The sequence below is a fragment of the Gastrolobium bilobum genome, unplaced genomic scaffold (genome assembly GCF_033153095.1).
Source record: "Gastrolobium bilobum isolate Gb01-03AN ecotype WA unplaced genomic scaffold, APGP_CSIRO_Gbil_v1 utg29862, whole genome shotgun sequence".
In the NCBI taxonomy this organism is placed as follows: domain Eukaryota; kingdom Viridiplantae; phylum Streptophyta; class Magnoliopsida; order Fabales; family Fabaceae; genus Gastrolobium; species Gastrolobium bilobum.
The window spans coordinates 150869-166611 of record NW_026897202.1 but is presented as its reverse complement, the minus strand read 5'-3'; the positions used below and the strand labels follow the sequence as shown (position 1 = coordinate 166611).

The 15743-nt window shown below is 34.6% G+C and overlaps 1 protein-coding gene across 1 annotated transcript; it reads left to right on the top strand.

The window, feature by feature from the left end:
* Positions 1 to 661: 661 nt before the first annotated feature.
* On the top strand, positions 662 to 1546 carry LOC133304864 (probable transcriptional regulator RABBIT EARS). Its single transcript, XM_061504921.1, has one exon. The coding sequence runs from the start codon at positions 662 to 664 to the stop codon at positions 1544 to 1546; it is 885 nt and encodes a 294-aa protein (XP_061360905.1).
* The last annotated feature ends 14197 nt before the right edge of the window (positions 1547 to 15743 follow it).

Genomic DNA, 15743 nt, shown 5'->3' with positions numbered 1-15743 from the left:
AATTTCTTTATTTATTTACAAAATAAGCTAATGTAGTTGTGAATTACCAAGTTTTAAAATTACATATGTTGTCATTGAACAGTGAACATATGGGGACATACCCATATGCTTATGATCTGCGCATATAATAATAATGTATGCAATAATAATAATAATATATACTTTAAATGGACACATGAAGACCCCTTATGTTTTCAGGACAAAGAAAACTAAATGGCACAACTTTGCTGGATCTCTCAGAGAGATTTCAGTAAGATTTCTTCATTTGAGTCTCTACTCTATATCCACCTCACATCTTATGCAAGACATTTCAGGACCCACATAAGTAATTTTCTAAGAATTTGCTGCATTGCTTCCCTCTCACAAAGAAAATGCAGGAAAAACGGGAACTTTGAGTATTGAAACTGGTTTCTAGTTAATTGACTCGTGTTGGAAGCCAACCATAAAAAACCAAAAAAGTTAGCTATACTCAGAGACATTCAAGATAGAGTACCAACCACTTCTTCACCTTCCACCCCAACTCTTTTCCCTAAGCCATCTATCTAAAGCTCCTAATTCCATGCTAAACTTCATGTAGCTTTCAATTCCCTTCATAGATATATAACATCACTTCATCCACCTTCTTCTCTTCTCTAATTCCTTCCTTTAATTCCCTGAATTAATGGAGGAGGGTCAATGTTTGATGTGGACTAATAAGAGGAAGTACTCTGTGAGCTCTAATCTTACTTCACCAACTAGTTACCCTTCATCTTATGATGATGACTCATGGGAAGAACAAGCTTTTGCAAAAGATGCATCTGGGTCTGGTTGCACATGGCCACCAAGATCATATTCTTGTAGCTTTTGCAGAAGAGAGTTCAGGTCAGCACAGGCTTTAGGTGGCCATATGAATGTTCATAGAAGGGATAGAGCAAGATTAAAACAACCATCTAGCCCCCAAAATGAAATTCTTAGTCATGATCTTGAAACTCACCCCCACAATGTTCCAGTTCAAAATTCTTTTACCTCTTTGGGTTTACCATCCCCATCTTCTCTTAGTGGATTGGTTTATAATACTAACCCTAATATTTCTGATCCTTCTCATGTTCTTTCTTCAACTTCTAAGAAGAATTGCAAAGAGAAAACCCTGATTCCACTTTATAATTCTTCTATTTTACATGAGAATTCCCCTGCAAATTCCTCTAAATCCTGGTCAAATTCAGCTGAAGAGTGCAGATTATATTCACATAAGTTCAACCCTGAAGCTGGTGTTGAGAAAGTTTCAAAAGAATTGGATTCTGGGAGTAAGGGGGATAATGATAAACTTGACATGGCTGTGAGCTTGAACTTGTTTGTGTGTCGAGCTCACCCACCTGTGCAGTTTGAGACTAAAGAGGAAGATACATGTTTCAAGAAGAGGAAAATAGATGCTTCATCTCTTCCATTCTTTTCAAAATCAAGTTCAGGTGATAAGCATCATATGCAGTCACAGATGTGTGAATTTGTACCTTGCTCCATAGAAGAGCTAGATCTGGAGCTAAGGCTTGGGTACGGGCCCAAGGTATAGTAGCATAGAATACCAAGTGTTGATACATATAAATTTGTTCTCTTATGTTTTCATTCTCGTTGCTTGTTTACTTCTTTTAATACCTTGTAAGGAAGCTTTTGATGTTTGTTTGGATCTATGAAAATAACAATATTGCAATCACAGACAAGCTTGTATACTTCCTCATCATAGATAGAGTGGTCAAATGATGATAGAATGTTTTGAATAACAGAATGCATGACATTGTAATTGATGGTTCCATCGATTTTCACTAGGATCATGTAAATGCATAAAATACATATATACGATGGGAGTCTCTGTGGCTAGAATCTTTACTTTGAAATTGTACAATGTATTCTAGTATCATCCGAGAAATTTTAACTTACGCCTTTCTAATTAGTTTACATTGCACCATGCAATTTAATTTCTTTGTATTTATGCATAATAAAACATCTTTCTTGTGCCATAAAATGGTCTTTATGCAAGAAAGTTTTTAAAATTTAGAAAGGAACATAAAATGCTCTTATAATCTATTTCAATAGTTCATTATTTTACATGTGGGAAACTGTACTTGAAGTTGAAATCTCAACTTCGAGATTGTATATATGCAAATGCTAGTTTGAAAATTTGAAGATATATATATATATATATATATATATATATTGTATTGTGTGTGGGAATTTTCTTGTATGCTCCTGGAAGAAGCCTTCCAAGGAGCATATTTACCATTGATGCATGTTACTTTCACTGGTTAGGACATGCTTGTGGGTTTTAAGGGGTGAATGATATAACTATGAACTGCATGGAATATTGTTTGCCCTTTTTCCTATTCAGTACCTAACTGACATTCCATCAGACAAATAATAAAAGTTACTTAACTAACCCATAAAATATACTGTTTGAGCTTTTCAATGCCATATAAAGTCAGATACATCCCAACATTGATTCCCTTTTCATTTGGTTTATTGTCATCAGATTTGTTGCAGTTAGTTTCCCTTTACACATAAAACCATTTGCTTGCATTCTCTCTCCCACTTTTTTTCTTTTCTCTTCATCAAAGCACCCTCTCCCTTCTAAATCCTTCCAAAAATTGCCACCTACTCCGGAATCAATCCATTTAAAATAATTAGCTATGATATTATGCTTTGCATTTTTATAATCACAAAAGAGAATATTATCCGCACAAGAGTCATAGGCGCTAGCAATGCAATTTTGTTTCTTCTTTTGTATGTACGAATTAGGCCAACACATGCTTAATGACAACCCCTGAATTATAAAGAATGAAACGTGAACTCCAACTCCCCTATGAACCCTAACCTTAGGTAGCCAAGTCTGGTGCATAAATCGCTGCAGGACACAAGGCAATCATGCTAGGTACTTCATTCTGATTGTTACCTATAATGGGAATTTGATGGAACACCCTTTGACTTTAAATGGTTTTTTTACCTAGCAAAGTCACTGAAATACAGCTTTCACATACACACACACACACATATTGAGGGTTTATTGGCATTTTCTATTTTCAATTTGAGTGTTTGTTTTTCTTAATTTTCTTTTGATATATATTTTTTTTTTTGGTAAACTTCTTTTGATGTTTTGATTAGGTAATATTTGTGTTAATTTTCACGTATTTTAATTAATTTATTCATTTAATTTTTATTTTTTTAGTACAAAGAAGGGAGAGAGCCCAAAATTATTCATTTAATTTGTACATATTATAAGCGCGAGTCTCTGAGTAGCGACAAAATTATTCTTATATACTAACTTCCTTCATCTCTATCCTTACAAAGTCAAGAGTACTGTGTACTGGACTTTGTCCTATTAAGTAAAAGCATTTTACTGATAGTAAAATCAAGATATTTACAAAAGTACTTCTTATAACTTAAGTTAACAGAATTGATATAATTAAAATTCAAACCTACAATTATATGACTACTAATACATCAAGTATTTGTCTGGTCCTGTGTTAAGTCAATATTGTGCTTTTGTTTTTCTCTATTTTGAATGTGACATAAGGAAAGGAAGGGAAATAAATGATGATGATATATATATATATATGGAAAAAATATTTATACAGTTATTTTAGATAAAAAAAATTTACCGCTACTCAAAAACTACGTCATTTTAATTAATGAAGGGTGTTTTAGTAAAATGAATATGATAAAAAAATAAGCAAAATAAGAAAAAAAACTCTTCAACGACATAGTTTTTTGATAGCTGTAGATAACCTTATCTAAAGTGGCTGTAAAAATGTTTATCCCTATATCCATATATGGGGCAGGATATTCTTACACCAGTGTAAGAGTTAGAAGTCTTACACTCAATCTTGACCATTGATCCACTTATATCTAATGGCTCACATTACTAAAATATTTGAGCCTTTATTACAAAAATAAAATAAAATATTTGAGCCTTTAAATATAAATGAGATCAACAGACAAGATTAAGAGTGTAACTTACACTGGTGTAAAATGATCCTTACCATATATATATATATATATATATATATATATATATATATATATATATATATATATATATATAGGGATATGATCAACTTACACCGGTGTAAGAATAATAAATCTTACACCAAATCTTAACTGTTGATTTCTGTGCATCCAATGGTTGAGATTTATTGGAAATTAAAAATTAATTAATGAGTGAGACCTAATAAATCTTAACCATTAGATGTAGGAAATCAATAGTTAAGATTTGGTGTAAGATTTATTATTCTTACACCAGTGTAAGATGATCCTGCCCCATATATATATATATATATATATATATATATATATATATATATGGGAAAAACATTTCTCAAGCAGATTGAAATAGGTTTATCTCCGGCCACCCCAAAACTACGTCATTTTATTTATTTATTTCTCTATATTAATTGATTTATCTTTGAATGGTTATGATTTAGTAGCCGGAGATAAAATTATTTCAAGTAACTTATATATATATATATATATTTGGGGCAAGATATTCTTACACCAGTGTAAGAGTTAGAAGTCTTACACTCAATCTTGACCATTGATTTACTTGAATCCTATGGCTCACATTACTAAAATATTTGAGCCCTTAAATATAAATGAGATCAACGGATAAAATTAAGAGTGTAACTTACACTGGTGTAAAATGATCCTAATCCTATATATATATATATATATATATATATATATATATATATATATATATATATATATATATAGAGACAGGATCCTTTGACACCGGTGTCAAAGAAAAAGTTTGACACCTCATCTGAGAGCCGTTAGATTAAAAAAAATCAACGATTCTGATTTGTAAGCATGTGACACCATTGATTTTTTTTAATCTAACGGCTCTCAGATGAGGTGTCAAACTTTTCTTTGACACTGGTGTCAAAGGATCCTGCCTCTATATATATATATATATATATATATATATGGGTTTGCATCTATCATGTCACATGACACAAAAAGGTTTTCTATACACACAAAATTTTGTGGGCCCGCACTTTTTGAAGCAAAAAAAAAAAAGAACTATGGCACGCAAAACGAATCTCTATAACATTACACAATCACTTTTCCTATAACATAACTCTTATAAAACTTATATATATATATATATATATATATATATATATATATATATATATATATATATATAGAGAGAGAGAGAGGGGGGAAAACAAGGTGCTATACGTATGTAACTCAGTAAAGAGCGTTTAAAAGCGATTGGTTGGGGTTGTGAGTTGGGTAGGTCTGATATAAATTAGAGAGGTATCAGTGAAGTTTTGGGGGCAACTGCAGAAGTGCACATGGGCAGACACTGTCGTCTCTCTGTTCAATTGAATGAGGGTTGAAGAATACGACCATAGAATGACAAGGGGATTGGGATATTATTCTCTGGAACTTGCGTGGGTAATTCTATGTTCTGCAATGCTTTGTTTAATTCCAAATCTTTGTTTTGGTGAATCAGAATTTGGAAAGGGAAATTCCAGAGCATTGGGAGTTGGTACTTTGTCTACGAAATTGTTTTGGCAGCTATGAATATAAAATTGCATGCGAGCAAGTTACTAAGAATATATTATTATTATTATGGGATAGGATCCTTTGACACCACTGTCAAATCTAAAGTTTGACACCTCTTCTGAGAGCTGTTAGATCAAAAAAGATCAATGGTGTCACATGCTTACAAATTAGAGTCGTTGATCTGTTTTGATCTAACGGCTCTCAGATGAGGTGTCAAACTTCAAATTTGACACCGGTGTCAAACTTCAAATTTGACACTGGTGTCAAAGGATCCTGCCCCTATTATTATTATAACTCAAGAGATATCCCCATTTAATCACCTCTAAAAACCTTTTCTATGTTAGGAAATTGAATCTCATTAGACAAAACAATAACAACAAATAAAGAAAATTGAAAACAATAAATGGAACTCAAAGATTTAACGTGGAAAAATACTCAAACAAATTAAGGGAAAAAAAATGGGCAAGAATAGAAATTTTTTACTGTGAGTAATCCCAAAATTACAACCTCTATTTAATTTTAAAGAGAGAACAATTTTATCCCTCTCTTAAATTAAGAGAACTCCTCACAAAACTCACTCAAGAAAGTACATAGAAGAAGAAGAGATTTTGGTATGTTGAAGAAGGGTGGAAGGGGCTTGTATTTATAGCCCCCTCAACCTCTGCTATTCTATACTCTCACCAAATGGGACTTGCAAGTTCAAACAATGTCCCACTTAGAGATATGATTGAGAATCAATTAATCTCTACACAGTTCTTCCTATCATTCCATCTCCATGTTATCTACATCTTTTCCAGGCCAAACAAAGATTTGCACCATATAAACTTATCAGTGTTGAGACTTTGTCAGTATGTAAGAACCTGCACCGTTAATTAATGAAGTTAATTAATTAATTATGTGAAATTATGAAATAATTTCATAATTAGGAAATAATTTCATAATTAACCCTAATAATTATTATGAGGCTTAAATAATTATGGTAAGTGTTTATTAATTGTGAAAGTCGCTTTTCTGACGAAAAATGCAGATACCGATTCTGCTACTCGGTATAAATGCGTACCGATGAAGTATCCCGGAAAATTATAATAAGTATGGGAATACTACTAGAATAATATATAGGACTTTTAAAACAAGTTTCGAGTTAAAATAATGAGAACTGGTGCCAGAACTGATACTGGCTATGGAAAGCACATACCGGAAAGGTGCTGTGAAAAATAAAATAAAAATATGATAAATCTTATAAAAATGAGTAGGTTCAGGATCCTAAGTTTGGGATTAAAATGTTAAGTGTAGCAATTAATGATAATACAGTGCGATTAAGGCTAAGTGGGCTATAAATACCTCTCTTGCACAAAACCCTAAGTATTCTATCAGCCTCTACGTGACCTTCTTGAGGAGCTAACTTGTTGTTACTGTTCCATTGCATTTCCTTCTCCATTTCTTGAGCTTTGAGGCTTTTCTTCCATGAAAGCTTCTCCTAAACACTTGTTGTGAGAGCGAGTTATCATTGGAATGGGGTTGTGGTCTTGTTTCTGAGTAAGGAAGTCAGTTTAAGGGAGAGTTAGGTGCTGACCTTGGGTTTGGAGAGTGTGTGAACCTTGTGCTTCATACTTTGGAGGTCCAAGGAGCCACCTTTGGTGAGGAAGAACCTTGCTTGCTTCTCATTTTCGTGTACCTGTGGAAACAGAACTTTGTGAGCTTCAAATGAGCTCTAAGAGCACCTTCTTGCTCTGTTTTGAGCTTGTGGTATGATCATCACCCTTGTACTTGAGTTTCTTTGTTAAAAATGGAACCTTGATGCATGTAATGAGCTAAAGATCATAACTTAAGGTTGGGTAAGGTTAAACACACCTAGAAATGCATGTTTAAGCTTATGTAATCGGTAAAAATGGAACCTTTGGATTGATATCTCGCGAAATGCAGAATCTGAGTTCCGACGCGAAATATCCGGATATTAGGTTAGAAATATCTGGATATGGATATCCAGATTTGGGGTTCTGAATATCTGGATATTGATATCCGGATATTGGAAGAAAGATATCTGGATATTGATATCCGGATATGCCCCGACAAATATCTGGATATTCTGGGTTTTCGAAGAACAGTATCTGCACTATTCATACAGAATGATGTTTGGGGTTTGTGGACCCTAGACTGGTTAAGTTGAGCTTCTGTATTGATTAGTAAGTCAGAATCTAAGTGATTAAGGACTTGTGGCTTTGAGAGAAGCCTTAAGACACGAAATGTAAAGGAAAGACGTTGTCCTTGTGTCTTATACTTGTCGAGTATGATTTTGATATGATTGTTGGTGCAAAGCAGATTCTGATTCTGCTGTGTTTGGGCTTTGAGCTAGTGTGGACTCTTGGCAGTGGATAGTTAGCTTGCAAGGTAAGCTTTCGTGTCCTCGGTTTAGCCATTGTTGGTTCCACTGTGTCCCTTGGGGGTATGGTTATATGCATGATGTTGTTTTCATGATATATTGATTTGTGAAATGCTGTTGAGCTGTTATATGCGAGTGCCTTTATGATATACATATGGTGTTCCACCTATACGGTAAGCCTGAGTATGTGGTATGTAGCACCCCGTATATATCCGGTAGTGTTATCATTACATTGTATTAAGCGGTGCTTAATTAAAAATGCGGAATATTCTTTTTCTTTTCAATTATGACATCATTATCAATTACCATCTTGATTACTTAATCAATTTCATAAAATATCGCCTGTATGTAAATTGCAATAAGACATCTATTGAAATACCTAAATATATAAATAAAGTGTGTATCTAAATCACGGCATTACATCTCGTAATCCGGACAATATCCTGATACATTATTACAACTCCCAAAAGACTCAAGACGAAACAATACTATGTGTCATGGACAATCCCCATGCTCACCAAATAAACAGCGTAAACAACAAGTCTTAACATAAAACTCCATAAACATGAACTGAAGCTATAAGCATATAAGCAGCATGCAAATTCAGCATCCAACATGTTAGCATAAATAACAGCAAATCTAACTCAGCTCCGGCCTCCTGCCGCATTAGGTCTCAACATTACCTAATCCTGAAATAAGCATTCCCCAAACATGGGGTGAGATCTCTAAACAAGAAATCTCAGTAAGACAAGGGGTCCTCAAGGATCTTCCACCCCAAGTTCACTTACATGTGCAATATAAGTTCTAAAAGCATTTATATCATTATTAGTTCCAAAACTATGTAGTGCAACAAATATCTATGGCATGTGTATTTATCACTATCTATTGGCCAGAGAAATGTAGGAATACGTCTATACCTACATGTAGTACAAGGAACACCGTTTGCACCTCACCCACAGCCTCACCCTATTGTATGTTCTACATACTCAGGCTTACCGTATAGGTGGAACACCTCCATGCATATCAACAAGGCACTAACATACAATAGCTCAATAGCATTTCCAAAACATCAAAAGCATGTAACACTACATGCATATACCATACCCCCAATTTTATTTAAATTCAAATTTCAAATTCGAAATTCAAAATTAGAATTCAAATTAATTTTATTAATTTTACATTTAAATTAATTAGGTTACATCATGGATCAAGTTCAACTTGACCCATGATGCCACCTACTCTCTCTTGGCCCAATATGTGGGTTTTTCCAACTTAGGCCCATTATGCCTTATTGGGCCTAAAACACACATGCTAGAATTCAAGACAACTTAAGGTGTTTGTGTGCGACCCATCAGGCCCAACATAGCCACTGACATAAATGGGCTTGAGCCCATTAGGCCCAATCCATCTAATGAAAACACAGAGCACTGGGAATGCTTTGTTGTCCCAGAGCTAGTTGAGTTCATAGAATGATCAACCTGTTATACCTATTTGGTTACCGTGTGAATTGTCCTTTCGTCTCGGTTATCCATCCCATTGACCTAGGTCAAGGAAAACGTATCAACCCCTGCGATCTAAGGTTAGCTTTTGCCGAAATAGGGAATCTTCATTTACGGACTCTAAAGAGCGGGTCATCTCATGACTCCTTTACTATGCATAGATTCCCAAGTCCTGCAAATGTCATCCCTATTTCACCGGTCTACGGATAACCTAATCTTTCACAGAGATTGACGAATTCCTTTAGCTTGTCACACTAGCCCTGAGTCCTTAGAGCATGCCCAAGAGTATACCTACAAGTCTCCATGTTTCAGGCAGACAAGATATACAATCAAAGCAAGCCTTCCAGAGCACAAGTCTATACGACAACGTCAGGTCTAAGGAAAGACACACCCAAATAATAAGAGACATTACCTATTGATATTATCTGTGAGATTTCCTTGTAGTGTCTCTTTGTGGGTCAGTTCAGTGCGAGCTATTCTCCAATAGGTCCACCTACGAGTCAGCTAAGACATCTCCATGTCTGTAGCTCACGAGGACTCTACCTTGCATCTTCATGCAAATAGGTGAGTCGTGCTAGTCTTACCCGAGATAACTAATGCCCATTATCGGTATCTCTAGACTAGGAACATATTTCTGGCAATGGACGTGTGGTGTCATTGATGATCGTGATCTCTATCACAGACCTCAATGTGACACCCGTTCCATTCCAAGGGCTTTATCCAGTTACTTATATTCAATATTTGAGACATGCAATATGAAACAAGATAAATAATGCTTTTATTCATAAAATTTATTCATAACTAATAAAGAAGTACATGGATCCATCTGACTCTCAGATTGTCTCTAGGACACCTATGTACTAACACTTAGTAGAGTAAATTGTGAGGGTGAAGGTCAGCCTTTGTTGAGTTGTGGGTGCTGTTTGTGGAGGTTTAGGGTGCTGCCTCTTAGTTGAGGGTGTGAGAGCTATTCTTTTGGTTGTTAGAGCTCCAGGTGGTGACCTTTGTGAAGAAAGGACCAAGCTTTGTGTGCCATTTCGTGGACCCTTGAAGTCAGAACATTAGGACTGACTTGTGAGCTCCTTGAGCACCATTTGCCTCTGTTTTAAGCTTGGGTGGTAAGTACCATCACTTGTCATGAGTTTTCTAAGTTAAAAGATGATGTCTTGGCATGTTTAATGAGATGATTAAGTAACTAGCATGTGTACCGGTCTAAATATGCCTAAAAATGGATTCTTGGACGTATAGATGTGTTAAAAACACAACCTTGGAAGGATATCTTCGCGAAATGCAGAAACTGCATTCTGTCGCGAAATATCCGGATTTTGATATCCGGATATAGGGTTTTGGATATCCGGATATGGATATCCGGATATGTTCCCGACAAATATCCCGATATTCTGAGAATTTTGAGACAATAACTGTTCTGTTCATATAGAACTGTATTTGGGGTTTATTGACCCTAGATTGGTTAGTTGAACCTCTGTAATAAATAATCTAAGTCAGAATCAATTGGATTAAGGGCTTAAGGCTTTGTGAGAAGCCTAATGGCATGAAACATAAAAGGAAAACATTGTCTTTATGTCATTCACTTTTAGATTATGAATGTTGATATAATTATTGGTATAAACAGACTGTGAGAGTGCTGTTTGTGGACCTTGAACTGAGTTGGACTCTTGAGTGGATAGTTAGCTTGCGAGGTAAGTTTTTTTGTCCTCGGTTTTGCCATTGTTGGTTCCACCATACCTCATGGAGGGATGGTTTATATGCATGATGTGTTTTCATGTATTGATTTTTGAAATGCTATTGAGCTATTAAGTGCAAGTGCCTTATGATATGTATGTGTTGTTCCACCTAGACGGTAAGCTTGAGTATGTGGCGTCATACAATATGGTGATTCTGTGGGTGGGTGCAAGTAACGTCTTGCACTGATTGTAGGTTGTAGACGTATGTAATTCCTGCATGTTCTCTGGCCAGTAGGATTTTGACACACATGACATGATTATATGCTGCATTGCACTGATTTTGGAACTTATATTATATTACTGCTTTTGGAACTTATATTGCACATGTAAGAGAGCTTGGGGTGGAGAGATCCTTGAGGACCCCTTGTCTTACTGAGATTTCTTTTTAGAGATCTCACCTCATGTTTGGGGCACATTTTCAGGTTCAGGTACCTCGGGACTGATACCTCGGGCAGCAGAAGGCCGGAGCTTAGTTGACTGTTTATGCATGTTTATGCTAATCTGCTTGGATGCCGATTTATGTTTTATTGTCTTTATATTGTTATATGATTTGAGACTCTGTTGGGTTTTGTTGCCTTATTTTGTGAGCAAGGGGTTGTCCATGCCACATTTATGTTAGTTATGCTTGTAGCTTTGAGTTGTATAAACTATCAGAATTTGTCCGGTCTACGTGTTGTAGTTCCGTGACTAGAGACACAGTTATTCATATAATGAGGTATTTTAGTTAATTGTTTAATTGCAATTTACATACAGGCAATGTTTTGAAAAATGATTAAGTAATCAACTTGGTTAATAATAATGACGTCATAATTGAAAAGAAAAGTTAGTTCCGCATTTTTATTAAGCAGCGCTTAATACGATGATATGATAACAAACCGAGTATACACGGGGTGTTACACAAACTATATTTCACTAAATTACTGATATTTGATATAAAAATTAAACTTATAATAGAAAGTAGGGATATGATATTATGGAGAAGGATCCGTTTACAAACTTTTTTACAAATTACACTAAGTATGACCGGTCATACACTCTTGATTGAAGTATGACTAGTCAGAAATAGTGTAGTTTGTAAATATAACATTCCCCATGATATTATTGTATCCACATTTTTTCATGCATACTTACCTATTTCTCTTCATACGTTTGATTACAATATATAACATTGCAGGATGAGAGAGAAAAGGTGAAAGAGTGATCCAATTATGTGAAGAGAAATAAAGTAAGCATAAAAATTGTAATCATACGATCTAGCGGTAGGATATTATGCCTCTTTCTACTCCAATTCAACACCGTAAGATCAGAATCTCAACTGATCTTTACCATTTTTCTCTTCTCTTGAGATTTTGATTTAACAATATTGGATATAAGTAGGTAAGTAGGTATGTAAAAAAAATTAGACATAATATCATATCCCTAAAAAGTATTGCGCTTTAATTTTAAGGGATTAACATTTAGGGATAGGATATTATGATTACTTTTTTTATTGCCTACTCTATCTATTTCTCTCCAATATTGTAATATTAGAATCTCAAGAGAAAAGAGAAAGGGTGAAAGTTAGCTGAGATTTTAATCTAACGGTATTAGAAAAGAATAGGTAGAATAGGCATGAAAAAAGATAGATATAAAATCTTATCCCGAATGTTTATAAGGCAATATGGAGAAAGTGCATAAAAACCATTTTTTTCTTTCTCTCTCCTCTGCTCAAAGAGCTCCACCCGCCCTAAAATTATTTCTATCTTGAAAGAGAAACATTAATCCTAATTTTAAATATGTATATATTCAGAAATGTTCAATACAACTGTAATATATAATATTTGTTTATATCACAGAAATAAATATCGATAATTAAATAATTCTTTTACATCATTTTTTTTAATTTAACATTAAATGTAACAAGTGCAAGATTGAGATGAGACATATCGATTTACTCCCATTGGTGGGTAAAAAAGGTTACTAATCTTTGAATTTTTTTTTTAAATCATCTGTTTTATTATTATTTTTTTTTCGTCTAGTACTTGCTGCTAAGTCACCAACAAATTTATGATATGACACCATCCTAACTTTTCATTGGTACAAAGTTTACACTATCTATTAAATTATTTATTAAAATATTTATTTTATATATATTTTAATCTTTAAAAGATAAATTAATAAATAAAATCTTGATTACCAAAAAAAAATTTAAATAAAAAAAATCTGAAAACATTTTTTAAAAAAACGTGACCCACACACTATATTTGAAATGAAATTTTATTGACATGTTGGCCCAAAACTATTGAACAGATTCTCAGGATCATAACCCAAAACTAGGAAAAATCCATAGGAGATTGGAGTTCTTTGTCTATTTTGGACTAGAATCAGGATCCAAGCCCGATTAACCCATTGCATAATTATCCAAACCCAAACTCAAATCCACATGGACAACAAGAATTTCTCCTACGTATACTTTTTTTGTGATGGGATATTATATTTAATTTTTTCTATGCTTACTCTGTCCATTTATTTTCAATATTATTATATCAGAATTTCAAGAAAAAAGAGAAAGAATGGAAGATAATTAATTTTTTTGATATAACGGTATTAATGATAAATAGATAAGGTAGGAAAAATTTTTTATTAGAATATCTTATCCCACTTTTCTTATAGCGAAAATCTTGAACTATCTCTGGATTCCATATCCCACGTGTATCTAATACCATATTCTCCACACAATGAGGAAGGAACTATATCCCAAATTAACTATTATGCTATATAAGGGGCAGCCCACATTCACTACACAGGAAACTATAGTTCCAATACCTTGATCCTTCTTGTGTTTTTCCTAAATTGGGCCTCATACTGCCTTTGTACGTATACCACACGCCACTCCGCTGTAGAAACTATTGCACCATGAGTATTTCACAATTAGAGATAGATCTAAATATTCAGCTCAACTCCTAATTTTGTTTTGAATTATTTGTGTGGTAAATTTAGATTTGTTTCCATTAAGGGATGTAGTATGTTAAATAACGAGAGAGTGACAGAGAAGAGAGGAACATTTGAAATAATATTCTGTGTGTATTGATCTAATTCAGAGAGTTACAATATGTAGAGATTCTAATTGGCTTTAAGTGAAAGGCTCAGACCTAATTACAGTCATTATAATAACAGACTAATACAATCAGCATAATTACAAACTAATCAGCATAATTACAGACTAATCATATCTAATCATATCTAATATATTTTAACACTCCTCCTCAAGCTGGAGCGTATAGGTCATAAGCACCAAGCTTGTTACATATAAACTCTATTCGAGGACCCCTCAAAGATTTTGTGAACACATCTGCTAATTGCTCATTAGAGGGTACAAAACTAGTTTTAATTCCACCAGCAAGAATCTTTTTTCGAACAAAGTGACAATCTATTTCTATATGCTTGGTTCTTTCATGAAACACTAGATTTGATGAAATGTGCAGAGCTGCTTGATTATCACAAATAAGAGTTGTATGTCCAGTGTCTCCAAACTTAAGCTCTCTGAGAAGCTGTTTAAGCCAGATGAGCTCGCAAGTAGTAGTCGCCATGGAGCGGTATTCTGCTTCAGCACTTGATCTGGCAACCACGCTTTGTTTCTTACTTTTCCAGGAAATCAAGTTGCCTCCAACAAAGACATAATACCCAGAAGTAGATCTCCTATCAGCTGGACAACCAGCCCAATCAACATCACAGTACCCAACAACTTTATCATGACCTTTATCTTCATATTCAAGGCATTTTCCTGGAGATGCCTTGATGTACTTAAGAATACGAATGACTGCATTCCAATGTTCTTGACATGGAGAATTGAGAAATTGACTGACAACACTCACTGCAAAGGAAATATCAGGGCGAGTGACTGTGAGGTAGTTCAATTTTCCAACCAATCTTTTATACTGTTCAGGATCTGAAAAGGGCTCCCCCTGATTTGGTAGAAGCTTGATACTTGGATCCATAGGAGTATCAACAGACTTTGAATTCAACAGAGCAGTTTCTTCAAGGATATCTAGAGCATATTTTCTCTGAGATATCACAACACCAGTTTTAGATTGGGCCACCTCGATTCCCAAGAAGTATCGAAGTTTCCCAAGATCCTTAGTCTGAAAATAATGACATAAATGTTGTTTCAATCGAGTGATCATGCCGATCACTGCCTGTGATGACAATATCATCCACATATACCACCAGATAAATAGATCCAGAAACAGAATGACGATAAAAGAGAGAATGATCAGCTGCACTCTGAGTCATGCCAAAAAGTTGAACAACACTGCTAAATTTACCAAACCAAGCTTGTGGAGATTGTTTGAGGCCATAGAGAGACTTACGGAGACGACAAACAAGACCTGACTCCCCCCGAGCAACAAATCCAGGAGGTTGCTCCATATAAATTTCTTCCTCAAGATCACCATGAAGAAAAGCATTCTTAATATCCAGTTGGTAGAGAGGCCAATGACGAATAGCATCCATGGCAATAAAAAGGCGAACAGTAGACATTTTCGGCACAAGAGAAAAAGTATCAATAAAATCCAAGCCAAAGACTTGAGTGAAACCCTTCGC

What these genes read in the sequence shown, in the direction of transcription:
- LOC133304864 (XM_061504921.1), top strand. Translation starts at nt 662, where the DNA reads ATGGAGGAGGGTCAATGTTTGATGTGGACTAATAAGAGGAAGTACTCT.